At 37.5% G+C, this 27,433-nt stretch overlaps 1 protein-coding gene across 5 annotated transcripts; it reads right to left on the bottom strand.

The window, feature by feature from the left end:
- Positions 1-653: 653 nt before the first annotated feature.
- On the bottom strand, positions 654-25,489 carry LOC6041268 (putative phospholipase B-like lamina ancestor). Of its 5 annotated transcripts, none has more exons than XM_038258855.1 (6): positions 24,923-25,489; positions 13,094-13,347; positions 7,122-7,728; positions 2,628-2,894; positions 1,473-2,559; positions 654-1,319 (listed from the first exon to the last, which is right to left on the bottom strand). In XM_038258855.1, the coding sequence occupies exons 3-6, from the start codon at positions 7,229-7,231 to the stop codon at positions 885-887; spliced, it is 1,899 nt and encodes a 632-aa protein (XP_038114783.1). In that variant the 5' UTR covers positions 7,232-7,728; positions 13,094-13,347; positions 24,923-25,489; the 3' UTR covers positions 654-884. The 5 variants fall into 5 exon arrangements, with proteins under 5 accessions (XP_038114783.1, XP_038114782.1, XP_038114784.1 ...); XM_038258854.1 differs by lacking the exon at positions 24,923-25,489 and adding an exon at positions 18,197-18,544; XM_038258856.1 differs by lacking the exon at positions 24,923-25,489 and adding an exon at positions 18,287-18,544.
- Between the last annotated feature and the right edge of the window lie 1,944 nt (positions 25,490-27,433).

The following is a 27,433-nucleotide window of genomic DNA, read 5'->3' as shown; positions in this document are numbered from 1 at the left end:
ATCTGGAGCAACATTTGAAAAGGGCGCATAAGCATTTTGACAACTAGGACTATTTCGCAAATTCCGGGACAACAGATAATTATTTAACAAAATCGGCAACGTTAGAAAGTAGCTGAGAAGGCTAGCCGTTGATTAGGCCGTTGCAAATATTTTTTAGCAATAATGCTAATCAACTAACTGATTAATTATCGTTGATTAGAGCTTGTGTCTCACCCCTCGGTGTACACTGTACAGTCCCACGAAAAGTTTTTTTTTGCGAAAAAAAAAATTCCGTCAATACCTCGATATTTTCAAAACTATTGATTGGAAAGCAACTGTACGCCTGTAAAATGCATTTTAAAACACTTTTTTCATCCAAATGTTGAAACCTAGGCTTGTAATTTCAATTTTTGTATTTTTTTGTAGAGAATTTTTCCGTGAGAGGAGAGTGCCAGCCTCAATGACATCGAGTTTCGCTGAGTGGCGACAGGCGCTGAAAGTTCTCTACGTTTGAGGTAACTCATGAGTTACTTCAAATAATGCGCGCGTGCGTGCAAACACACGTGAAAGCTTCGTTGGCGCCGTGCCACGTGATTCGTAGCGCTGATTATTTTGTAACTAACAAACTAGGAAATCAAAATTTAGGAATTTGTAACTCAATAAAACCAAATTAATCTTTTTGTAAAACTTTGCTATTTATTTAATACGTCAAAAGTGTGTTGCTCCTCAACAGGACTGTCAAAAACTTTATATTGCATCTGTTCTTTTTTCGATTAAAATTTTTCTCGTCGCAATTCGAATTTGTTATTCTAATGGAAGGCGAAAAAATCTATAAAAAGTGATTTGTTTAAGTTTTAAGGCACATAGTTTCCTCCCCTCATCCCACGGAGATCACAACCCTTTGTTCAGTCCCACGCCCACTGCGGCGACTGTCGTCCAAAGTCCCAAACGTCCGGCTGGCCCTGGTGGCGCACGTCCAGCTTCGCGGCTCCGCTCCACTCGAACGGTTTGAGGCGTCTGGTGCGCACCGGTTCTTCGCCCTCCCCCTCCGACATCACACTGCGCTTGGCCGCCTGGCCATCGCTTAGCGGCGGATCGTACAGCGGGCCCGAATAGGCCTGGAATGTGGTGCTGTTCTCGTTGCCATCGACGAGCAGCTTCATGTCGATGTTGCCGAACGCCATGGGGCGCTGCTGATCCAGGTCACCGCGGTACGCGCTGTGCCGGATGAATTTGGCCAAGCCCTCGAGGTCGGTGATGTTGTTGAGGATCTTGTCCTGGATGGAATGTTGCGTCGAGTCGGTGGTGTTCGTCTTGACCCGGCCAATGTCCGCCAGTTCCTGAGGGGGGAAAAGGGAAGTTTAGTGGTTGTTTAAAGTCAAAATAAGATCTTAATATCTTACTGAAGAAAATCCATAAATTTGTTAGCATTGAAAGGAGATTTTGTTAATAACTTTTTCATTTGAATACAATTGCTTCAAACTCAAACTAACCTTGAAGATTGGCACTCCCGTGCCCAGCCAGTATCCGTCGCGGATGATTGCTTCGGTCATGTCTTCAGCGTGCAGCCTTCCGGGAAGCTGATCCACAACCCAAAACAGACCTCCGTCGCTGATTCGACTGACCGAGGCCGTTCGGCTGGCGTGTTCCTCAAAGTTAACGTCCACGTAGTCGTCCATGTGGCGCGTCTCGGTGTGATGTTCTTCGTACTCGTTCGGTTCCACGTGGCCTCCGGCAGCCGACGCCGCCAGGATCTCTTCCACTTCAGCGGACTCGTCGGTGACGTTTAGACCTCGGTTGAGCCGCTTCATGTCCACGATCAACCACTGTTTGGCACCGGTCGATGGGCTGCGCGCAAAATACTTGGCCCAGACGCGGCCACTGTGCGCCAATCGGTTCGTGGCCATAACCCGGGGAGCCAAAGCCACCGATCGTACCAGGTCAATCTTGGTCCAGAGATTCAGATTGTCGTTCGCGATCTTAATGCCGGCCGCGACCATGCGATGCCGAGCGCCAGAGAGCATGTAGAAGTCATCCAGTGATGCCAGGGTAGCCGGATATCCCGTGAACACGATGTTGGTACTCGGTACCACTCGGTCAACGCTGGAGTCCTCGGAAAAGTGATACCTCAGTGTGTACTTCTTCACCATGCGCAACATCGAAGCGTAGCTGCCGTCACTTGTGTGACCAAGCAAGATCTTCACCAGACCTCCACCAGACTCCAGGATCTTCAACAGCATCATTCCCTTGTTCGGTTCCAACTGCAAGCCACTTTCCCCGTCCAGATAATTCATGTAGTACGCCTTCAAGTCCCGAATATCAACCGCACTGTTCATCAACAGAAAATCTTCCATCGGAATCTCGTAGTCCTGCCGGGATCGTCGAACTCCCTTCCGGAATCCAAACTCCAAACCATCCAACTGATCGTAGAACAACCCAATCTGATACCAGTAATGGTCATGCTCACTCTTCATGTCCGCCATCTTCTTGACCGTCTCCACGTTCGTCGTTATGATCTTACGCAACCAATCGCAAAACTCCTCCGACTGATCGTCCCGGGAACATTCCGCGTGAACAGTACTGAAAGAAAAATATTCAAAAATTAACCAAAATTCAAAAAAACACAAAACCAGAGCAAGAAAACCCACTTGGACCAGTGCAGGTAGATGTTGTGCCAGCTGAGCGCCCCCTCCAGCATCCCGGCGGCGAACGCCTGGATCTTGTCCGGGAACTCCTGCTGCGATTCCAGCTCCAGCTGCGACCACCCGCTCTCGAGAAGCGAGTCGCTGTAGCAGGCGCGCACCGCACCCTGCGGCACCGCCTCCAGATCGTTACGCTGGCCCCAGAACTCGACGCGGAAGCCCGAGTTACGGGCCCAGTACGCGGTGGCGCAGTACGTGCCATTGTAGACGGGTCTGCGAAGGGACATTGAGAAAAGGTTTTTTTCTTGAGCAAAAAGTTGATTTGGATTGAAGAAAAGATTTTAGTAAAATAATTTGAATGTACGAAAATAGATAACTTGTTAATTCGATTCACAAGTATTGGTTAGCAAAGAAACATAATCAATCTAATGATTTAAATTAGCAGATATTTTTTTTTTACTTTTCAATCCCGGATCAAAATGCACATTTCTTACCGTCAAATAATTTAAAACACCAATTTTTTTTGATTGCTCAATAATTTCTCAGTAAATAACAGATAAATCAAAAATTTCCAAAATACTTGAAAACAAGCTCAAATGTAGTGGAAAAAACAAATCAACGTTGAGAATTCTGAACTGACTGCATTTGAGTTTACATGTAATATTTGAGGATTAAAAATAGCCCGATCAATGAAAAATATTAAGTTACTTGAAAAATGTTGACAATTTCAAGGGTTTTTTTTACGAATGAAGTTTTTTTTCATAAAATTATTTTTATTAGGTCCTTTTCGGTACTTGGACCTGGTTAGGACCGAGTCGGCTTTTGTAATTACATTTGACTTAATAATTACAGAGGATCTTGTGTGTAAATGTTAGTGGGAGGGGAGCCGATTACCCGCGGCCTACTCGGGGTTAGTAGGGAAGGGATTGATGTTAAAGACAAGGCGTGGGAAGGGAAGGGGGATTGTGTAGGGGTCTTGGTTGGCTCTGCTGGCCTTTGCTTTTGTCCTCAGCCGCAACTCGGTGTCCAGCTGCTAGGCGTTCTTGCTTTGCTTCCGGTGCAAACCAGAAACGACGGCTTTGTGTGAAGGCGAGTTATACTAACTGGAGGAAAACTAACTAAAGAAAAACTAAATGGTTATTTTGGAATCTAAGAGGAACTTAAGACGAATGAAGTTAAATCAATTTGGTTTTATTTTATAAATTGATTTGTATAAAAAATGGTAAAATTGTTCTTTAAAGATTTATTAATTTCTACCTATTTAATTTAGGTATATCTAATTTTTTATGTTTTTGCAAAGAATTTATAAAACTCCCTTTAAAGGGTCAAACAAAAAGAATCTCCAAACAAAGCAGCCAAACAAATTCAACAGCTTTTCATACAAATGTTCAAGAAAAAACAATTTTTGATTAATTATCAATAAGTTCAAAACTAGAGGTGAGCGGAAAAAGAGCGAGCCGCTCAAAGAGCCGGTTCACTAAAAAGAGCCGAACTTTTGAAAGAATCGTTCCAAGATAGAATAATTTTTAAACTTGTGTCTATTTTTCACTAATTGTAGTTTTAAATTTGCTTATGAAGATTGAAAATGCAATTTGAAATATTTTAAAACTAATAAAAATTAATGCCAAAATTTTCCCATGGTGTCCTTTTTCAAGTACTTAAGAAACTACAGGTTATTTCCCGACAACCGCTGACTCTAAACAGCACTAATGCCAATATTTGTACACCACTGAAAAGTTTTCGAATTCATTTTCCTAATTTTCTTCTAAATTTCGAAAGTGAATGAATATATCAATAAAATAAAAAAAACCTTTCCATGTGCAACTGATCGTACAATTACGTTTTACTCGATACAAATTTGAGCATATAGAAAAATTGTTTACATTTTGGAAAAAGAAACTCATCTTTCCCGATTAAACTTAAGCAATTATAGAAATTATCGATCAAATCGGAATGTAGAAAAGAGTTAGCAGGATACTAGCTGCAAATAAAATATCAGCAATTGTTCAAATTTGGCAGAAATCGAGCCAAACATTTCATTAGGGCACAAAACCAAAACGTAAGCATTCGGGATTATTCACACTCCCTACATGCCTTCCAAGAATCAGATTGATAACAAACAATTTCCTATTGAAAAAATCAAAAACACAAAAGGGCACATAACCATGTTTACTGCAAACAAAAAAAAAAGTTCAATTGTGTCCTTTTATTTTTCGTTACGTTCTCGTACTTGAGGAACTTTTAGTGTTATAAAGTGAACTTTTCATACATTCTTAACACTAATTCACTTCAAAAAAAAGTTTGGTTTACTTTTCCCCAAGGATTTCTGCAGAGAAAAACTTCGTCAAAAAACAAAATTTAAAACGATCCCGCGGCTGCTGTTCAATCACAAAACTTCACCAATAATCAAAATTTCTACTGAATTACTCATTTTTTTTAACTAAACAAAAGGGCCCGTAAACATCATTCAAAACAACAATCCGGTGACAGCGCTTTAGTGCCCTTTCAGCTCTCTTCAAAATTGTATTTAGAAAGGGCCCATTATGAACAACAGTTGGAAAGTTAAAAGGGCCCAATATCGATATTTCTTTAATTATGAGTTTAATTGCGAAAATCAACAAAAATCAAGAAGCATTTAAGCAGAGTTGAGGATAATGATGTGTTTTATCGTATCATCAGTAAAAATACCATCAGTCAAGCTTCTTTTTTAAATAGGAATTGAAACAAGTTGTCCACTTTTTGCAAGTGATTTTCTCGAATCGCGGTTTTTGGTGTTGTGCCCTAATGAAATGTTTGGCTCGAAATAAACGTAGTTTCGTAAAATGAATAGCATTTTTTCCAAAATTCAAAATGTAATTTTGAGTGCCAATTATTAAAACGGTGAGGTTCGAGTAAAAATTTTGACCACCAAGACCTTTTTTGAAATAATAATAAAAGTCCAATGAAAAAACTTAAAAAATCACATCATTCCAAGCATTATTCTTAAGCTTTTCAATAATATATTCAAAAAGAGCCGCTCTTTTTAATGAGCGAACGAAAATGAGCTTAAAAAAGCGGGTTTGCCCACCTCTACACTTTTTAATCTATTTTTTGAAAAAATGAAAACAGTGGATTATTGTTTTAAGATGAATCCATCTGAAATTTTACTTTGCAAAAATTTTGCAGTGTTTCGTTTTTTTTTTTCACACAAAATGTGACAAAATTATTGTCGCTATAAAACTTAATCGAAACTAGTGATTTAAACTCTTGCCGCCCTTAATCTCCCCGCATTTTCTGTCAAACTAAATTTAGTATTACTCGATCAATATGTACGCCAAGTTTTTTGTGATTCTTTCATCTTGTGTTGATTCACGAAACATTCTGTTGATGTAAAATTTAAAGAAAGTCGAAAACATCTATCACTCATAAGTTTTTTTTCGGTAAAAAGTAAAAACTTTCGGATCTTCTTGAGAAAACAAATAAGAGGCTCGGAGATAAATATGTTATGATATGATTTTTAGGTGACGTTTAACCTCGTGTAAAGCACAACAAATTGTTGCACTCATAATTAGAGTAGATAAGAGTGCGAAGCGATCACTTTTTTCGAATTTCTATTTTTCCGAAACCACAATAAGGCTTTCTAGGCCCAGTAAAACAATATAATTTTACCCAAAAATCACGAACTCCTCGTCACAGTGCCCTGATGCAAACAAAGATCAAATCTAGATTATTTTTCCAAAACAACCAATGTGTCATGGGCGAAAAAGTAAGAGAGAAATGATTATGTTGGCTAAAGATCGAGCGCTCAGTAAAAAAAAATCAGCCAGAAGTCGCCTGATAAATAACTTTTGCTAGAAAGAGTTAGCAAATCTCATGCAAACCAACCCCCAGCTGCAACGTAAACATACTTTGAATGTGTTGGTAAATTTCTGACAAGAAAGCTTTATAAGCTAGCAGAGAAATTTCAATATTAAGAAAACCAGTATTTAAGCTTTTTTGAATGTTTTTTGATCCAAACCGGAATATAGGGAGTAGTATCAAAATTAATTTTCTTTCTCTTTAAAAAAATACGCTGTATGGATTTTAGAGCAAAAAACACGTTTAAGACCAGTTTTTATTTTAAGACGCAATACTTCTGGGACCACAAATCTACAAAACATAAAGCCTTTGGAGAAAAAAAAAATGTGGAATCTGAGATAATTTTTGACAGTACAGAGTAGAATTTGAATTTATAATCACTCGAACGTCAACCAAACATAACCCAACAACCCAATTCTTCTAATTTCAGAAATAAAAAAAAACAGAAGGGACAAAAAAAAATCTTAAACTAAGTATTTAGCTTGAACCCATAATTTATAACAAAAAGAAAGATAATGAATTCGTTTGGATGAACTTTGATGAATTTTAAAATAACTTTTAAAATTTCATCAGTGTGTCAGTGAAATTCCTGACTTTTTCCCGGTTTTCTTCCGAGACCACAAGGGTTTTTTTTTCTAAACGAAATTCTAAAAGCAAACTCACCTTTCCATATCGGCGATGAAGAACGCCCCGAACGCAAGCATGCACGCCCCCACCAGGATGTACGTACTTATCCGCGTTCTGTACCACGATGCACCGACCACTTTCAACATGGTGCCTATTTTGGGGCCTTTTTCCTGAACACAATAAGGTGTAAAATAGCACTAACTTCTTTTTTTTTTCTTTACTTCTCCTAGACTTTTCCTGGACGGATCGAGCACTTGAACACACAAACTTCCTTCCGCTTTGCTTCCTCGAGAGACTTCTTGGGCACTTAACTACGAAATCGGCTGAGCCCGGTGCGAGCCCAGCTAAGCCTGGCAATAGTTGAGGTCGGCGATGACCAGGCCAAGTCCGGCAAACAGGTGCAGCAGGATGGTGCACTCCTCAAAGTATCCCTGGCCGGCAACGGCGGCTGCCTTGGCCAATTTGTACCGACGACTCGACGACGTTCCGACTACTCTCATTGGAAAGCGGTACTGGGTGGGCGGCTAGACACGGTGAGGCCGGTGTAAGCAAGGGCTACTCTCCCAACACTGCTGGTTCGTTGACGACGACGTCTTCGCGACGCGACTTGCGTAGATCTACGCGGCGTGGCTGGTGAGGTCACCTGTTGAATGGAAAAGGTTGGAAATTTAGTTTGATGTTTTTATTTATTAACAACCCTGAGTCACGCTGGATACTAATTAAAAGTATGCAGTTTCAATGTATCCAACTGAACCGGACGAGGCACTCTTATCAAACCAAATGAAGATGATATCAAAAGTCAACAGAAGAGAGGGTGTTGAAATACCTTTAAGGCAAATGGAAAATACCACGCAAGGCACGTGTGAGTCACCGTATTCAAACTGACGATCGACTACCCTGAGACGAATCTTCACTTCTTGCACACGAGTAAGTAACTGCAGTTCAACATGAGATCTACACGTGCCACCCGATTGGCGCCACACTTTGTGACACATTCCTAGAACAACACTGATAAGACGTACCTTTTCTTTTCCTGGCAATGATATCGAACGCCTCGCTGAGCAGCACACTCAAAGCTTTGCTGTATTCTTCCAAGGTTTGCGTAACCCCCGAAAAGAAATAAAAAGTCCTAAGGCGTCAAAAGTGCACCAACTTTCACTGCGATCTAACCAGCTTGTGGGGCTTTGTTGTTTGCAAAGGTGGCACCCGCTTCTAATAACACAACATGTGACGCAAATGTCCAAGCGACTTGGGACTCAAAATTAGCTTGGCGTTGACTTGGGGAAGCTGAGGAGCTGAGCTGTTCACCAGGGCACGGTTCGGAATGAACTGAACGTTCGCGAGATCGCGAATTGGTCGCGAAGCTTCGCGACTTACCCATACTAACGGGAGGATCGTGTCGGGTCTTATCGATGTGTGGGTATGGACTGTTTGTACTAATGGTTAAGCGAAGAAGCCGGTACCACCAATAAGTGGCTCTGTTGTTATCAAAGACATGATGTGATATGCAAGAAAATTACAGCGAGCTAAAAGGAACAAGTTCTAACGTTAGCGTGATCTTTGGTTTTCAGTAGGAAATAGATCACTTGTAACAAACTTATTGTTAGGAACGGTAAGATTGTAATTAGACAAATGTAAACCTTGCAAAAGCAAGCAAAACGATGAAAAAATCGTAACGTTGCTAATCGCCAAATCAATTGCAAATTAAGATAATAAAGCCCTCAGAAACACAAGATTACCATGTATTTTTAATATTTCTTACATTTTCAAGATGAAAGTTATATTTAAATAGCTGTGTTTCAATTTTAATATATATTTTTGTAATCAGTTTTTAACTACTCTAAAATATATATTCCTTAATAAATAATGGTTTGCACTAAAAAAATATGTGTTCAAGATACTACAAGAAGAAGCATTAATTTTTTTGGAAAGGCTTTGAAAGTTAGTTAATAAAATACATTATTTTTATACTCTCAAAATTTCATGTTTTTCTCAATGAAAATCAAGGACTCAAAGACAATTTTTCAAAAAAAAATAGTTTTCAAGTTTCAAGTTTTAATTGACACTTCAAAAACATTTGCGGATTTATAGGCATTCTCAGTAGTTTAATAGTAAATTTGGATTTATAATTCTGACTAAAAGATTGGTTTCATTCATTTTTTTTCGTACTTGGAAAATTTTATTTACTAAACCTTTTTATATGCATTTTACAAATATTGAATTCAGTTTAAAAAAATCTATGTTTTTTTTTTAAATCAATCTTACCACTGGTTTGACGCAATGAATATTTACACTTTTAGGCTGACATAGGGCGCCCAAATAACATGTTATGCTTTATCAAAGCTGTCACAAACGCTATAAAACCTATCAGCCAAAACCAACATTAAAACCACATAGTCGTAACAAACTACCCAGAACCTCGATAAACCCCACTTGAAACCCAAAAGGACCTCCGCAAAAGATTGTTACGGCCTATTTATAAAACCCAAAATAAAAGTACTAGGCTTTACCACTGCATCCTAACAACCTCCTTAAAACCTTGACAAAACCTTGATAGGAGTTAGGGAAAATTGACATTTCATACGTCTTCATGCGTCTTATGACAAACAGTTTTTATTCTGGCAAAAAATAAGTGTTTGTCTTACCAAATGAAATAATGGAGATGGTTGTTAAAAATTGCGATAATGATATTATAAATATTACAGGCAATTAAAATAATTTCAAAGCTTATTCCTAGCAGTTGGTAGCTCAAATTCAGCTGCGGTTGAAATTTTATCGATAAATGTGGGGGAGATAGAGCCAAAAAAAAATCAACTCGCTTCATCAAAAAAAAATTCTTCTGCAATAACAGTTTTTAAAGACATTTATTTATTCGCAAAAAGTGTTTAAATTATTTTTGAACTTCTATGGCTATGCTAACGATGCCAGAAATTTATCATAATTGTCTGTTTTTTTACCAAATTGGTTATCAAATTTATGTTTTTTTTTAATTTTGTCTGTGTTAAATGCTCTTTTAGAGGCTTCTGGTTTTAAGTGAGCTGTCATGCCTAATAGCACTTGACAGCTAAAACACCCTTGGTTTTAAAGCAGCATGCGATAAAACCGTTTGGCATGACATTGCCATTGGGTTTTCAAAACTCTCTTAAAACTTTCATAAAACCTTATTGAAAGCCAGTCGGCTTTTATTTTCACCAGGTTTTATGTCCAAGGCATAAAACATTATTAGAACCTATTAATTAGCTCTTGCTTTTTGGTTGCGGTGAATGCCCAAATAAAACTATTTGATGGCTTACATAAAAACTCAATAAAACTAGGTGGTGGCTAGTTTGTTTTAAAATGTGTTCTTATCGGAAAATGTATTGCATCATCGAATTCTTTGGACGACTTCAAAATTATTTTCGGGCTTAGGGACCATCCATAAACCACGTGGACACTTTTTTGGGAATCTCGAACCCCCCCTCCCCCTTCGTGGACAGTCGTCCATACAAAAAAAATCTTTTTTGTATGGAGCGTGGACAATCGCCATACCCCCCCCCCCCCCCTTAAGTGTCCACGTGGTTTATGGATGGTCCCTTATAGGCATTTTTAGTAGAACAGGTTCTATGGTAAATTTAGATATTTTTAATTCATATTAAACGATTGGTTTTGATGACAACAAAATTTTATTTTTTTATCAAAATAATCAATTTTTAATTAATTTTGATCGAACTTGGAACATTGTATTTACTTAACCAAAAATATACATGCATGTTAGAAAAAGTTAATAGACTAAGTTTAAAAAAAAACATTTCATTGTGAATTTTTGAAACAAAACAAACAAATTTAAATTCAAATTTACATTGCATTACGTAAGTATTCAAACAGCTGCTTTTGAGTGAATTTTCTAATCAATTTGGTATCTTCGGCAAAGTTTAAAATTATTTCATGAATGTTTCATGTTTTTACATTGAAAATCAGATCATTAGTTGCTGAGATATCGACATTAGTAAATGGTGGGTTATTTGCGTGAGACTTAGACACCTTCAATTTTCCTTTTTCTTTTTCTTCAAGCCGCTGTATATCAGCAACCAGACGTCCAATCTTCAATGTTTCTAAGAAGATTTTAATTTTCTCTATGGCCCAAAAGTTGCGGGTTTTGGTTTCCTAAAACATATCAAAAAATCTCGAAAATAAAAAAAATATAAGATTTTTGGGAAAAATAGTTTTTGTAAAAAAAAGTTGATTGAAAAATCAGCAATTTTTCTCCGTGTACCTATTTTTTCTCAATAGTCTTTAACAATACCTACAACTTTGCCCAAGAAACCAAATTGATCAGAAAATTCACTCAAAAGCTACAGCTGTTTGAATATGTACGTACCATTTTTGTATGAATAGCTACCAAAATTGTATGGAGTCTTGTATGGGTGAACCAATGACACAAAATAAGTTTTTTGGTCATAGGGATGGCCCCCGCAAAGTTTGAGCCAAATAAAAAATACAAAAAATAAAAATGGCCGAAATCAGCTGATTTCTTAGAGAATTGCTCACAATGAAAATTCGATTTGCTAAACCATAGAGAACTATTCAATTGCAAAAAGTAAAGATATTTCAATAGTTAACTCACTTTAATATATGGTATGATCTTCACACATAATTTTGCTCTAAAATATTTTAAATGTGATTTAAGTATTCTAAATTTGGAAAAAGCTACACTCATGCTGATTTCATTTCCGATTTTTTCTATATTTTATCAGTTTCAACAAAGAAAACATTCAACAACTTGTTTATATAATTTAAAAAATGAATATATTTTAATAGCTGTGAATTTTAAGTCTTATTCAGAATTCATTTTTAAGCTTTAAAAAATCAAACATTATTTTTTTAATAACTACTAAAACACCGTGAATTTAAATAAAAGTTGCCAATTCAATTGTTTTCAAACAATTTGTCGGTGGAAGCTGGACAGTTAAAAACAACAGGTAAAATTGTGTTTTTTTTTTCAATTTTGACTCGGTTCATGACAATTTACCATCACAAGTTACCGTATCGATTGCCACGTGCATTCCTCCCGATTGAGCAGTGTGTGCAGTTTGCTTTCTCCGGACTCTTAAACTTTATGCACAGCGCAATCGTGGATGCACTTGACCTTTCACTGCATCGAGAGTAAGCCAACAAAGTCAAGGCCCCGTTTGGCGTCCAACTGCACAACCAGATGGCCTGAATTTATGTTTCAATTTTACTGCAGGAAGTTTATAAAAAGAAGCTTTATTTTTTTTAATATTTTAATCTACTTCAAAAAAATTAAATCTAGGGTTTGACACACAGAGCACAAAGGCGGACCTCTTTGCACGACCTGGATAACCGATGGGATGATCTTTGAACAACCGCGCCACAACTCGCTAATGAAAACATTACACATTGCACAGAAAGCGAACATCCAAGCGGCTTGGTAAATTCGCAAAAGTCGATAAATGGTTCCATGATCCGATCCGCGCCGGCCATCGTCGATCATCAAAGGCAAACAGTGGCCATCTTTCTTCTAGCCAGATAGCGATAATTAAAATTGTCTGACTAATTTGTTTCGGTTTGTTCGTTCTTAAAATTCCATCGGTCCAGCAATAAAGTTATTGATCGATCACGCGCCACCTGCGCCAAACATTTTAATGGATCGGATGGGTCCGGTCGGAACGAGCAGGAGATGCTTGTTCTTGAAGTGTTTTTCCTGTTTTTCTCTCGAGTGGTTCCGGAGCATTTTCCGCAAGTGGTTGAAAATTTGCATTCCTTTTGCATTGAGGAAAAAGAGAACTTTTCGCTCCGTTGAAATCCTCGACGCAGCAAAAGTTAATATGTATTAGTGACATCTCCTGTAGATTGAGCAACACAGAGATTGAGTCACTCTCTAGTGTGCGTGCGCTCTCTTTGAGGCTATTCGATGTCAAATGTCACACATTTGCTATTTTGATGTTTTTAAAGTCAAAAATCGAAGTTTCAAACCCAAATATCCCCTACCTCCCTCTAAGATGACTTACCTGCACCTTCCGGTCAGCTTCCGCTCCGAAATCCGGTTCCAAGGTTCCAAATCTGCACACTTTCCCTCCCTCTCCGCTCCTCTCTTTCACACAAACTATCTTTTATTTCCCGTCGTCAGGAAGACCGCCGGCCGCCGGAACTGGGTGTCGTGTCAACCCATCGGAAAGGGGGTGCGGGCCTGGGGCGGTTGGAGGCGACGCGCCTCTGGATGCTCCTCCGGCGGGGCACTCGAGTGGCCGGTATGGGGTGGATGCTGCAGGGAAATGAAACACAACAAGAAAAAAGAGGAAAAAACGCATTAATTAAACGCTTTCGGAGTGAAAGAGAGAAGTGTTGTTACGAGTTTAGGGAAGTAGGAACGCGTGTTTGGCCACGGTCGCCTCCCGGCGGGTGGCAGAAAATATATACATCAATTACCGACGTCTGGTATTTTGGGGCCACTTTCAGCGATGAGTGGAAACTATTTTTAAACTGTGGATAAGCTGGAGGGAATTTGTTTCAAATAAATTGGCAGCTCAGTACACACATTCCTTATGAATCATGGAATCATAGTTCAAAAAAGGCAAGCTAAAGCCTTTGCAAATTTTAGTTCTAGATTATTGCGCGTATTCCCGAAAAAGACACGCGTCAAAACAGCCTCGGAACGACGCGCCGCACTTTCAGCAAATGCGCGCTGTCAAATCCCATACTGCACGTTTTGTTTTTGTTGATCTTCTTCTTCGAATCGCCTGGCATTGTTGCCAGGTATATTATTAATTGCACCACAAGTGCAGACAATCACTGACAACAATGTCTACGGCACATTCTGAAATGCCGCGCGACGTGTACCTTTGAAAGAAACGGGCAATACAATTTTTGCCAATGAGGTATTGTTTTCGATTTTTCGAGAAATTTGGCGTAACGTCACAGATTTTTTTTTATCACTCCCTCAATCTTCATAACATTTACGTAATAAATAAATGCTCCCATAAAATAATCACATATTCAAAAAGTATCTGTATTTTGACAAGGGATTTTCTTATCGGTTTGGTGTCTTCGGGAGAATTAAAGGTTATGTTTATGACTTTTCAGAAAGATACACGGAAAAAATCTTAATTGTTTAAACCGACTTTTTATCAAGAGAATTATTTTCCAAAAATATATACAGCAATTCTCCACGAAAACAGCATGGAAAAAACAAATGGCCTCGGATCGGGCTCAACATTTTTCTGGGGGTTCCCTGGCCGAAATAATTAGACCCGTATTTTTTGTTTGGCCATTAGGGTGACCTACGCCGTATAAGGGTGGTCTGAAAAATGGCCATTTTCGTCGATTTTCGCAAAAACCACATTTTTCGAAAAATCATAACTCCTTTCAAAGAAAAATAGTAAGAAGTTTCAAAAATCTAGCCTAAGGTATGAAAAGGGCGTATGAAACTTTAAAATGCCGTTTTAACGGTGTCTGGACCAAAGAGCCTATGTCTGGAAATATTTTTATCGGATTCCCCGGACATTTTTACATAACATACTAAAAAATTGGAGGCGTTCATTAACAGGATTCCGAGATATGATTTTTTGAAAATAAAGTCCGTGTTTTTGACGCGCCGCGCGCAAAAACCGGAGAATGACGAAATTGGCAAAAAATCTACTTTTTTCACGAAAACTGCGATAACTTTAAAATATTAGCGATGACCTATGCATGTCTGGGTACCAAAAGTTGCGTCTTTTAATTACGAAAATTTTGGTACCCAAACATCTATAGGTCATCGCTGAAATTTTAAAGTTATCGCAGTTTTCGTGAAAAAAGTAGATTTTTTGCCAATTTCGTCATTTTCCGGTTTTTGCGCGCGGCGCGTCAAAAAACACAGATTTTATTTTCAAAAAATCATATCTCGGAATCCTGTTAATGAACTCCTCCAATTTTTTAGTATGTTATGTAAAAATGTCCGGGGAATCCGATAAAAATATTTCTAGACAAAGGCTCTTTGGTCCAGACACCGTCAAAACGGCATTTTAAAGTTTCATACGCCCTTTTCATATGTTAAGCTAGATTTTTGAAACTTCTTGCTATTTTTCTTTGAAAGGCCAACTTATCACCTTTCATTTGCGTATATGACAATTGCGTATGCGAAAATCGACGAAAATGGCCATTTTTCAGACCACCCTAACACGCCGTAGGTCACCCTAATGGCCAAACAAAAAAAAATACGGGTCTAATTATTTTGGCCAGGGAACCCCCAGAAAAATTTTGAGCCCGATCCGAGGACTTTTGTTTTTTTCCATGCTGTTTTCGTGGGGAATTGCTGTATATATTTTTAAATTTTGTTTTTTAAATATTCTATAGGTTCTGCAAGAAATAAGGACGGTGCAATATCTGGTACTGAAAATACTTATTTTTTTAAAATGTGATAAATTTTTTTAAGGATCTAAAATATCGAAAAACAAAAGAAATGTGTTTAGCTGAAAACAGATTTGTAATAAAAATTGTAAATTCAACTGTTTTGATGAAAAGTGTAAAAAAAATCAATAAACCTAACCTTTCTGAACAACATTAATCATAATCTACAACTTCGCAGAAGTCAACAGTTCGATCAGAAAATGTCATCTCAAGATAAAGATGTCAGCGATTCTACGTCAAACTAGGTAGCTGGATGCAGAGCAAAAGTGCTAAAATTATCAGACTCTTATTTTTTTTACAGGGTGGTCACAAAATAGCGTTTTTAAACGATTTTCGCAAAACGCACATTTTGTTTAAATCATATCTCTGGAACAATTAAACGGTCAAAAATTGGTTCTGCCGTTCCGGAGATATGTTTTTTTGAAATGTGAGTTTTGCGGAAATAGTTAAAAAACACATTCTTTGGACCACCCTATTTTGAATAGGACCACCCCAATCACCAAAACCATACGGGTCTAATTATTTTCGACAAGGAACTATCGTGGCAATTTTTTCCCACATTTGATTATTATTAATTACTTTTTTTTTAAATTGCAAATGCAAGAAGAAAGTTTTAACAAAATTAAAATTAATAGAATTAAATATCTCAAAAAATGCTTGATAAATCCACGAGTTTTTATTTAACAAAAGGTAAACAAGTACAAAACCATAATTTTAAAAAGAAATGAAATCACCAAAAATAGTAGTAAACTACTTATAAAGCTATTAAAAAAGTTTTTTAAAGAGCCAAGACTAACTGAAAATTATATTGATTTTTCAACTTAATGCGACAATACTCGAAAAAAAAAGTTGTAGACATCACAAAAGGTCAAAATCCCATCAAACAGATCCCGTTAAGCCACCCAACTCCAGACACACGCGCCTGAAACTAAAATTTCAGACAGTGTTAGTAAAAAACTTTCAAAACAATCTCTCAAATTAAAGGGCACATGTTTACAGATAAACAGTAGAGTGCCGCACTGACTAGTGCGGCTCGTGTGGTTCTCAAAATCAGCGAAATTGGCACACGCAAAGCCACAACTACCGGGGAGCTTTGTTTGTTTGTTTGTTTGTTTCTAAGTAGCACATAAAATCTCAGCCCAAGTCTACTGGCCGCTGTCTGGTCTGGGGACACTTTTTTTTGTGGGACTCAGCAGCACGCGACGTGATATCGGATTGCGGTTCTGGCTGGGATGGTCCCGTACCGGGAAAGTCCCCTCCGCTTCTCAAATACAGTTCAGACTCGATTATTCGAGGTCGTGGAAAAACCGAAGCCCTCTTAACTACTCTGAAAGGATTAGGCATTTTTGAATCCAAGTTGATGGCGGTAATGAAATATTGAGAAAAGCATTTGGTTACATATTTGGTAGGCAATCAACCATTAATATCAACCATTGGACTGCAATATGGTCGCAGAACTCACATTTAAGAGTAAGAAAAAAAATAAAGCGTTATATTCATTCATTCAGTCAAAGGTCCCATACAAACCTTCGGGTAATTGAAACATCAGATAATCGTTTCTGTTTTTTTTTTTTTTTTGTTAATTTCATATAACAATCATAGGCGGGTCATCGAGTCTGCACTGTACTAAGAGTGGACTTAGGTTAGCAACCATTATAAAGAACTTCAAAGTCGATCATTTGGTTTGTTGTTTCCAGCTGGCAACAGGAGTCTGGCTTATATATCTTTATGATTAGGGTAAAACATGCGATATAAGATTTTCAAAAAAAAAACAAACTTTTATTCGAAGGGTTTAAATTTATTTCAAATGTTGTTGTTTATTTTATTAACGTGACTTTAACCTAGAGAGTCCCGCCCGTGTGGATCAATCGGATCGCGCACTGGACTCACAATTCAGAGATCGCCGGTTCGAATCCCGCGGCGGGCGCTCTAAAATTCGTTGTGTAAATATGGGTTTTCGGCGCCGTCGCTCCGTGCCATACTATCATACACGAAGTCCTTGTAGATAAAAAGGAAGACACTAGTGGTTGGTACTAGCAATGGTGGCCGACAGCTATAAAGTCAACTTCGTTTTTTAACCTAGAGAGGTCATTCGTCACTTATTTTCAAATGAATTTGTTAAAAAAAAAACATATATTTTTTTTATTACACATTGAGCTACCAACACTCGAATCAATACCCTAGGGAGGAAAGATCTGGAAGAGTTTGTTTAATATCGATGAACAATGCCGAGGCTTATCAACTTTGCCGCCGTAGAATGAAACCGGAGCCGATACATGATCGTCAAACGCCGACGGCTGTGAAAAGACACTACGTCTCTGCACCGGGCGTCAAACCCGCGGGGAAGTTCAGGTTGATGAACTAAACTGGAACGTTGTTTTAAATTGAGGTACGGCTACGGCTAATCATACTAATCCTCAATAAAAAAAATAGCTAGAATTGCGGTAATTGAAATTTTAAATTTCGTGATTTCGAACCAATAAATTTGACATTTCAAATTCTAAGACGTACTCCAATATGAGTACTAGGCCTAATATAGGGACATCTTCATCTGCGTAATTACCAGAAGGAAATATTGTTATATTGTATTTTTTTGTTTTTTATTTGACTTGATGCAGTGTTATAAATTTGACAAATGACTTCACAAAATTCCTACTTTCAAAGCTTAAAGTCACCAAAATCAACAAAACAAAATTATATCGAAATATTTGCACAGCACCACTCACCAACAAAAACAATTCACACCGACAGTTTAGCAACAATTAAATTTATATTTTGGTTCTTTGCGACGCCACAGACTACACAACGAAACAAACCAAACTCTTCACAAAGTGCTCCTCCTCTTTTCGACCACACCACACTACTAAACCACGCTAAACTGTCTCGCGATCGGCCGGATTCGCCCCACTGGTCGTGATCGTTTTTATTTTGCGAGCTCCACTCGCGTCATTAACGTGCAGCACTGGACTGTCAACTTGCTAATCGGCACCGCAAACCTATGGAAAAACCGGTAACGGGTGTCGAAGGTGCGAATGATCGACCACCGCAAACCAACGTGATCGATCACTCACCGATCACTGAGTACTGACTGCGTTTTGGTGAGAGTTTCTTGTGGTCGGTAAACGATCGGCTCGCGAATTTCGCGAACGTAACCTACACCAATTCGCACTAGATCCATGTGATCGTACACCCGAAATCTCGTTGGTTTACTACACGAAAGTGCTGTGTACCCACGATCAAGGTTACGATCTCTCTGTGTTTGGATACGAGAAAGGATGGTGGAAGAAATTTGCATCATTTTAAGGTAGCTTGGTCAATTGTTGGATAGTACTTGATAAATTTCTAAAATAGTATCAATTAAAAAAATAAAAATAAAGTATCAGTCTAGGACAACTACTGGAAACCCACCCTTAAAGATATTTTTACCTTAATGAAATTTGCGCATCACAAGTTGAGGAAATTTCAGCTACACTCAAAGAAAATTTACAACTCAAGCTAAATATGTTTGTTTTTGTAGCGGAAGCAATTACTCACGCTCGGTTTACTGATTTTACTACTGCTAGTACACAATGATCTTGAAAGTGGCAAACAAAATAAGATGAATGATTTTCTGGTTCTACACGAAGCAAATACTAGGGCGGTTTGAAGGAAAGCAGGTTAATTGATGTTAGAAGCCAGATGTGAAAGTGTGGTCATTGAGCAGAAAATGTCCTCCGGCAATAATGGCGGCGAAACGGCTTCTAGTTAGGTTTTAAAATAAAACATTTTTGGTACTGCTAATGAGATGCAATGAACTTGGAGAGGACATTGGCGGTAATGGCTTGAACGATTTTGAACCTTTACACTTAAAATAGTTATTATGCTGCCTTGAAGAAAAAATACACTTTTAACACAATGATATTTGCCATTCTCGCGGAAATTGGTCATTTTTTTTCCTTTTTTTATTTTACTAAAACTCCGCGCCCAAAAGAACCATTTATTCATGAAATCTTAATCTTGAAAAGGGTTGTTCTGATCGATTTAGTGTTGTCAATAATGTTGTAGGTGCTGAAGACAATCAATATAAAACAAATTTACCATTATTTTTAAATAAATATTATTTCAATTTGAATTGGTTTTTTTATTAGGAAATTATCAATTCACAATTTCGTATTTCCAATTCTAACAATAGATTTGCCGAGAGAAGGAAAAATTAAAAAAAAACCTTCGAAAAAAATAAATATTACAAATTGTTATACTTATCTAAAGTTCTCTTTTGTCTTATTCAGAGATATTTTCTAGAATTTAAATTTTTTTGAGATTTATCATTTTTCACTTGAAAAAAAGTCAAACTATTAAGCAATTTTGCATGATTAGTTTTACCATGCATGTCTCCATGAAATTCGCTGATTTGAATGTATAGTTCCATTCGAATTAACGAATCCGCTATGTATTCCAAAGCTTTTATATTTAGGAGGGATGATTTTCTAATCGGCAATTCCCACAACAAGTTTTTTTTTGTTTTTTTGATTTGTTTAAGGGAACCTAAATATGCATCTTATGCAAAATCTGGTAAATATTTGCTAAAAATTAGATTTGAGAAAAAAAACTAAACTCTTCGATTTTTTTTTTTGCACTGGTGCTTTTCCTGAGATTGCAAAAAAAAACTAAACATTTATCGATAAATTTCACCTTACAATGCTTGAAAACCGTGCAATTTATCAAAAATGTTTTTTTCCCGAGACCCTAAGAGACAATTTCATTTTTCTCAACTCAAATTGTTTCAAAAATTAATAATTCAGAAGAATTCACGTTTAAAATTGAAAGGATTTCAAAAATAACGTCAAATTACTGATATGCCAACATTAGGTGCTGAATCTAGCGAAAATATCTTCTCAAAAATGAGGTCAGGGGCAAAGCACGTAATTCCGTCATGCACCTAATGTCGGCATATCAGCACTTTAACATTCAATTACAGCTTCTAAAATTAGGTTTTAAGAGCTCAGTAGGAAGTGAGCAAGTTTCTACTTTCTATCAATAGTTATGCAAAATAAGATATTTAAATAGTGAAAATCATAAAATTGGATGGAATAAGCACCGAGTCCGTCACCTGCACAACTTATGGGAAAAAGTAAATTGAAATTTATTTAAAATTATTTAAATCTTTAAAAACTGTGAAAAGTTGAAGACAAACGAGCAAATTATATGAACGAGAAACTAGAAATAGTTGTTTAACTTGTTTTCATAATGCATTTAGCAAATGACAAGCAGAAACACGTTGTTAAACATTTTGTGTCAGTTTGATTGTTACCCAGTGACAACACAAACAATCATTTTAGTCGCCGCGACTTAACGGATCAATTTACCTGATGTATAATTACCGACTCATTACAGTCGATTGTAGTTGGTCTGGTCTCAAATACTTGTTATTTTTCAACTACTCTAACTTTTACTAACGACGTCAACGCTCACATTTTCTCCCTTTTATAGCTAGGTGTGTAAACCTCTTCCAGAGCTATGATAATCGAACGTGTTTTTATTGAATAATTCAGCTGAATTGATAAACACTGCTGGCGCGGGCCCCGACTGATTGGGACATGCCTGGTCTGATCACCACGCAGCCGGTCACCAGCGGTTGTAAAGAGCTTTTATCTGGAAAAGCCAGGGGTTGGCCTATATATTTATTGTCAATTGTAGGGTAAGGGATTCTATGCTGGATCATCCCTGTGTATGTTAGATACAAAAAAAAATAGTAACACGTTGTCTACATTCTTATCTTATTTCATCAGATCCAATCTTGCACCCATTTCCAGTTTTGACCCACCTACAACTTGTGTTCCAGTATGGTAATGTAAATAAACGGGCAGCAACCTTGACCAAGTGTTGCCGTCGAAGAGCGTGCCATAACAAACCTGCTCCATTATGGCACATGCTGCCGGTGCGTGATCCCAACTATAAACAACGCAGAAGCAGATAACTACGACTGTATCTACAATGTAAAGCTTAAGTTTAACAACAACATTACACTCACAAGCAGGTTTGCCATAATGCCCACCATTCATTTTGACAGCTGTCGTTGCTAATAATTCGAACTTGCACCATTCCTTTCATGGTAAAACGTTTCGAAACCTCGATCAAAACCCTACAAAACTTCCGATTCGTATCGCACAAAGTTCAATCGCCGACCTGGTGCGAACCTGTGATGTAAACATTGCTTCCTGTTTCTGCCAGACGGCGGCCCCTGATTCATTGTTTGCAGCTTCATGCAAAAATGCACAACAAAAGCCGCGTTGTTGCACCTCGCGTGCATCATCATTTGTTTACAAACTGCAGTTTGACTATCGGCCAATCGAATAGTGCGTTAAGGGAGCGTAGGGGAGAGGGGGGTTCGAGGGTCGTGTTACGCTCCAAACATTATTTTTTTAATTTGTATGACAATGTTGTTACGAGAGGGGAGGGGGAAAAAAACTTTTTTTACGTTACGTAATAAAAGATCGCTCAATTAGGTGCGGACTCAGATCAATATCCGCGCTCGGGCTAATTATTGGCGCTAAGTCAATTAGTGGACAGCGCCAAGTCATGGGATGCGGCAACAGGTCGATGATACTAGTGAAATTGATTTCATCGGTTTCGACGAATTTGGGTGCGGTGGGAAAATGTAAACAATTATGAACTAAACGGCGTGATTAAATTAGAAACCTAGGGTTGAGTGACTTTCCTTGGAAAATAATAAATGAATGTTCCGCCACAAACAAACAGACATAAATCTTAAAACAAACTTTAATGCAAATCAATCAAACACTCATCACTAGAGACATCTAGCGTTGTAAATGGACGCACTTGAAGCGCATGAAAAATAAGCGTGGTGAATTCAAAATAGTCGTGGTCCATAAAAATGGAACATTAAATAGCTTATTGATGGATTTTAAAAGTTTTTTTAACTCTATTTATCTGTACACTCCAATCCCGATGGTTTGACACCTACTGTTGTCAAACTTTTTAGTTTGACACCCCTTTTACGCAGAGTTCACACACACTACCAAACGTTTGTTTTGATAGTGTGCGTGAGCGCCGTGTAAAAAGTGACAGTTCCAACGGGGTACAAACTAAAAAAGTGTCAAACAAAAAGTGACCAACCACTTGGGATTCAGTGAAGTTCTACAATTCAAGTATACGAAATTCTAACTGTTCCATCAAAATCATCAAACAGAACGGAATACGATCCAAGTTAGTTCATCAAACCACAAGGAAAGTTGCGATTGTCACGACGCATTCGCGATCACGCGTGATCAAACGTGTTCGGGCATGTTTAAACTGGATGGGATGACGCTGGAACCGAAGTTCTTGGCAACTCACCACACAATCTGGGTCACCAAGAAGAGGAACAAATCGAATTAAAAAGTGCAATGTAAGGTGGTGTGGCTGTTGATAATTTTCGCATAAAATAAACCAAATAAATGTTGATAAGAAAGTCAATTTAAAAATATCGCAAAGGTGAATTTTGCATCAAAATGGTTTATTATTTTACAGTTTCAAGTAATAAAAAATGTATTATTTATAACCAAACCGGAACGAAAGTCGACAAATGGATTTTTAATACCGCGATTACCATCGACTAAAGTGCTACTCTTATTCCTTAATCAGTATTATTCCTCGTAAAATGAACCCAAATTAATCGCACAAATACCACGAAGCATACGCATGAACCGAAAGCACGTGCTTTTGAAAGCCATGCCTACACATGCAAAGAATTCATCCACTGCTGATGGTTGAATCTTTTCAACACACAAATCTTTCCCAACTCATTATCTGTCTGTCTGGCGATTCTCTCCATGTCTTTGAATGACTTCTCTGTGTTTGTGTTTGTGTTTGTGTGAATGTGTCTGATGGGTGGACGATCGACGGTGATCGTGCCTCTCGGAAACGACCATTGCCCTCGTCACGGAATAAGGGAAGTTTGGTGAATGGTGAATTTTAATTTGATTGCCTTTTTATTTATTTTGAATTATTTTGTTTAAAACTGCAGAAAATGCGATTATTTATGATCGTTAAATTCTCAAGAATTACGGAAAAAATGCAAAAAACTCGTTCAAAGAGGACAAAATGTCTTTTTTAAATTTATCCCTACACGGAGAAAAAAGAGTTCCCAAAATCGTGAACAAGCGTTCATGAAAATGGGAACCCCGAACAAAGTGTTCAAATTCCATGGTACGATTTTGAAAAACGTGCCATGAATTTTGAACACTTTGTTCGTGGTTCCCATTTTCATGAACGCTTGTTCACGATTTTGGAAACTCTTTTTTCTCCGTGTACCAGAAAAAATGATGGTAATATTCGTCAGGAAATGGTGACAGATTTTGTGGCAATAAAAAAGATAAATTTTACCTTAGAAAATGATTTTCATCAGGTTCACATTTTTACACATTTTTTGAGTAATATTACTCAAAAAATAAGTAATATTCAACCAACCAAATTTTCAACATTCCAAAATTCAACTTTTTTTTGCTGTGTACAATTTTCGATTTTTAAATATTTTCACAGCTTTTTTGTGTGGACGTGTTCCAAAATTGAAGGTAGATTTGTATGAACGAATTAATGATGCAGAAGGATTTTTTGGCCTAGAGACAGAAATCACAAATTTCAAATAAATAAACAAGCACAAATGAAAAAAAAAAACATTTAATGAAATTGCTAATTCTTGGAATGATCGTTCTTGTAGAACTCTCACGAGCCCTTTTGTTGTAAATTTAGTACCTTTTGTAAATGTTTTCTAACAAAATTTTGTAATTAAAACGTCACCTTTTGCTAATAATTTAAATTACAAAATTAATGCAGTAAAAAAGATCAAAATACTACAGTAAAATAAAAAATAAAAAAACATTATAATGTAAAAACTTTCCGAAAAAAATCCTTTTGCTCTCGGGAATTTCAAAATCGAAATCTGGTGGCCACGCTGTTTTCAATTAGAAAACGCAAATAGAGGGCGATCCATAAAACACGTAAACACCATAGGAGGACATAGCTGAAAAAATGTTTGGAGATGATTTATAGTCTAAACCAAACGTAAATCCTATACCTTTCTTTAATAAGAAAGGCAAAAAGGTTTTTTTTTAATTAAAGAACACCCTGTCCTCTCCTACAAGATAACCAAGCGCCAACCACGGATCCGCGTCCATCGTAATGGAGCATAAACCCCATATTATCTTCTTCAACTCTGTAGGCCAGCCTCAGCCGGGTGTTTAACCCTTGCTGCTGGTGAATGATCCAACTCGTGATGCATCTTAACTTGTAGTTCGAAAGTTTGTCAAACTTACGACAATTTAAGGTTTCATAAGTACTACTACAAGTGTCAAACTACTACAACTACAGTTAAATGCCAATGTTAACTGATAAGAAATGCTCGAGTTTGTTGGGCACGCGAATTCGTCACCGTGCAAAACCATTTAATGTGATTCAAGGAAGGTCGTACTCACCACAAGCCAGTCTGCAGTCTGCCACCTTCAAGCTAAGTAGAGCGTGCACGGCCAAGGAATCCGACTCGGCGAAGAGGCGTTCCGTAGCAGAAGCCGTAGAGGTGGACAGGGAGGAGCTACCGTCGATGTCAACGCCGCTGCTGCACGCTGGCTTAGTAGTTGGCTCAACCTTCGAGCAAACTATACTTTCGAGCACAATTTTGCGCACACTTTCACACAGGCACAGACACTATTTCCGCTTTTCGCTGAACTCTTCACTGAACTCCAGCAGATGCTTGAGCACACTTCTTTGGCGAACTTCTTCTGGAGCTGTTGGGTGGGGCAATTTGAGCACTTGTTGGCCGCGGAAGACCCTTGCGTAACTTGCGGAAACTGGGGACACTCTCGGGGCAAAAGCAATGATTTTCAGACAAGCTTGTGGAGACACTTTGAGTAAGAAGGGGTAACAGAAGAAGAGGGACACAGGAATCGACGCCGCGTGGACGTTTCTGATGGAAGAGAGATGTAGGAAGAACACGACGACGATGGCGACCGTCGGTGGCGAGACTTGGGGACTGAATGAACACTCTTGAATGATTCAATAGCTGGTTACAGGCTTTGGTTTAGTTCGGCGCGGTGTCTGTCTCTGTATGCTGCGACAGCGTGTGGGTTGGTGATGTTCGTACTGTAGTTGTTGTGTGAAGTATACTCGGATGAACCAAGTCATGATCTTCAAAGGTTTTTGTATTTGAAAAATGTAGCAAGGTGTGTTGCACATGGTTGTAGTCGCAGAAAGAACGCTGCAAAAAAAGATACATACACAACATTGAATTACCAGTTCAGCTAGAGTGTGATGAGCACAAATTTAATCAATTATGTCCTTGAAATAAAACCCTGCACATTTTAAATGTATGTTTAACTACAGCCCTGACTCGATTTTTGAAAAGCTTCGGTTATCCAATGGTTTAAAAACATATTATTTCGTGTTATTTTTATTTTTTTCACTAGATTTTTTACCAAAATTTGCATTTGAAGAACCTTCTGTAACCAAGCGGTAAATGAAAAAGAAATAGTTGCAAGGAACACCAAATCTTTATGGAGCAGCCAATTACACAAGTTATAAAATTGTAATTTCGGTAAATAAAATGAATTAAATTGAATTCTTTTTTTTATTCCTCACATCTAATTCAGACCTGATCCCTGGTCTGGTTGTTCAACTAGAACTCCAAAACCTAAATCCGGAACGGAAACTAAACAGCCCCCGGCAAAAAACATTTCCCTATGATTTTGTACGAGAAAATCACTTTCAAATGTGTGGCAGTTTGAGAAAATCAGCCATCAGCGAAAATAATAGGTGTAATTTCCAAGGTTGTTAACGATAAAATTATCGAGACTCGATAACGATAATCTTACCGACAATTTTATCGGCAATAGTCTTATCTCCGATAATGGACGATAACTCAATTTTAAAATCATACTAAAATCGAAATAATTCAACCATATTATGTTAAAGCTTAAGGGCTAAGAGAAAGACCGAGCTCCGATTTTTGTCGTTTTGCGCTTACTAGATTTCGCTCTCCCCGTGCGTTGCTTTCTCTCTCTATTCTCTCTCGCCGTGTGCACCGTGCTGCCAGCAAGGCGATAGGCATACTTTTGCGTCGCATGAACGTGATACCAATAATTATGCCGTTGATTCTATATTACTTCTGATGTAAAAATCTTCAATTATTATTTCAAGAACATTGTGAAGATTTTTGTATTCCAGTACTATAAATTATTACAAAAATATGTAAATTCTTAAAAAAATCTTACATTGTTCGAGAACTTGATTTTTATAGCAATGACCCCCGATGTTTTTAGTTGCATAATGTTTCATCAAGCGTTGGAAACATATTTCAAAAGCAATTTGAAGAGTTTTGTATTCAAACACTACAAAATATTACAAAAATTCGTAAAATACAGCAAAATTCAAACATTGATCTAGAATTTAACTGTTATCGTGATTACCCCCACAGTTTCTAGTTGCAAAATGTTTCATCAAGTATTAGATACATATTTCTTAAATAATCTGAAGAGTTTTGTACTCAAGTACTACAAAATTTTACAAAAATACGTAAATACAGTAAAAAACGTACATTGTTCGAGAATCTGATTTTTATAGCAATGACCCCAATGTTTTTGGTTGAACATTGTTTCATCAAGTGTTGGAAACATATGCCAAAAGCAATCTGAAGAGTTTTATATTCAAATACTACAAAATATTACAAAAATACGTAAAATACAGTCAAATTCAAAAATTGTTCAAGAATTCAACTGCTATCGTGACTACCCCCACAATTTCTAGTTGCAAAATGTTTCCTCAAGTGTTAGATACATATTCCTAAAATAATCATAAGAGTGTTGTAATCAAGTACAACAAAATATAACAAAAATACGTAAAAACCAGTTAAACATCAAAAATTTATCTTGAACTCGAATTTTATCGACATGAACCCCACAGTTTTGGGTTGCAAAATGTTTCATCGAGTGTTG

Source organism: Culex quinquefasciatus, chromosome 3 (assembly GCF_015732765.1).
Source record: "Culex quinquefasciatus strain JHB chromosome 3, VPISU_Cqui_1.0_pri_paternal, whole genome shotgun sequence".
In the NCBI taxonomy this organism is placed as follows: Eukaryota; Metazoa; Arthropoda; class Insecta; order Diptera; family Culicidae; genus Culex; species Culex quinquefasciatus.
This window is presented reverse-complemented; position numbering and strand designations above follow the sequence as displayed.

Excerpts from the sequence above, each read along its gene's own strand:
- LOC6041268 (XM_038258855.1), bottom strand. The coding sequence starts at position 7,231 with ATGTTGAAAGTGGTCGGTGCATCGTGGTACAGAACGCGGATAAGTACG. Across the intron at positions 2,895-7,121 it reads TTCATCGCCGATATGGAAAG|ACCCGTCTACAATGGCACGT; the intron begins GTGAGTTTGCTT and ends GTCCCTTCGCAG. Across the intron at positions 1,320-1,472 it reads CGGGAGTGCCAATCTTCAAG|GAACTGGCGGACATTGGCCG; the intron begins GTTAGTTTGAGT and ends TTCCCCCCTCAG.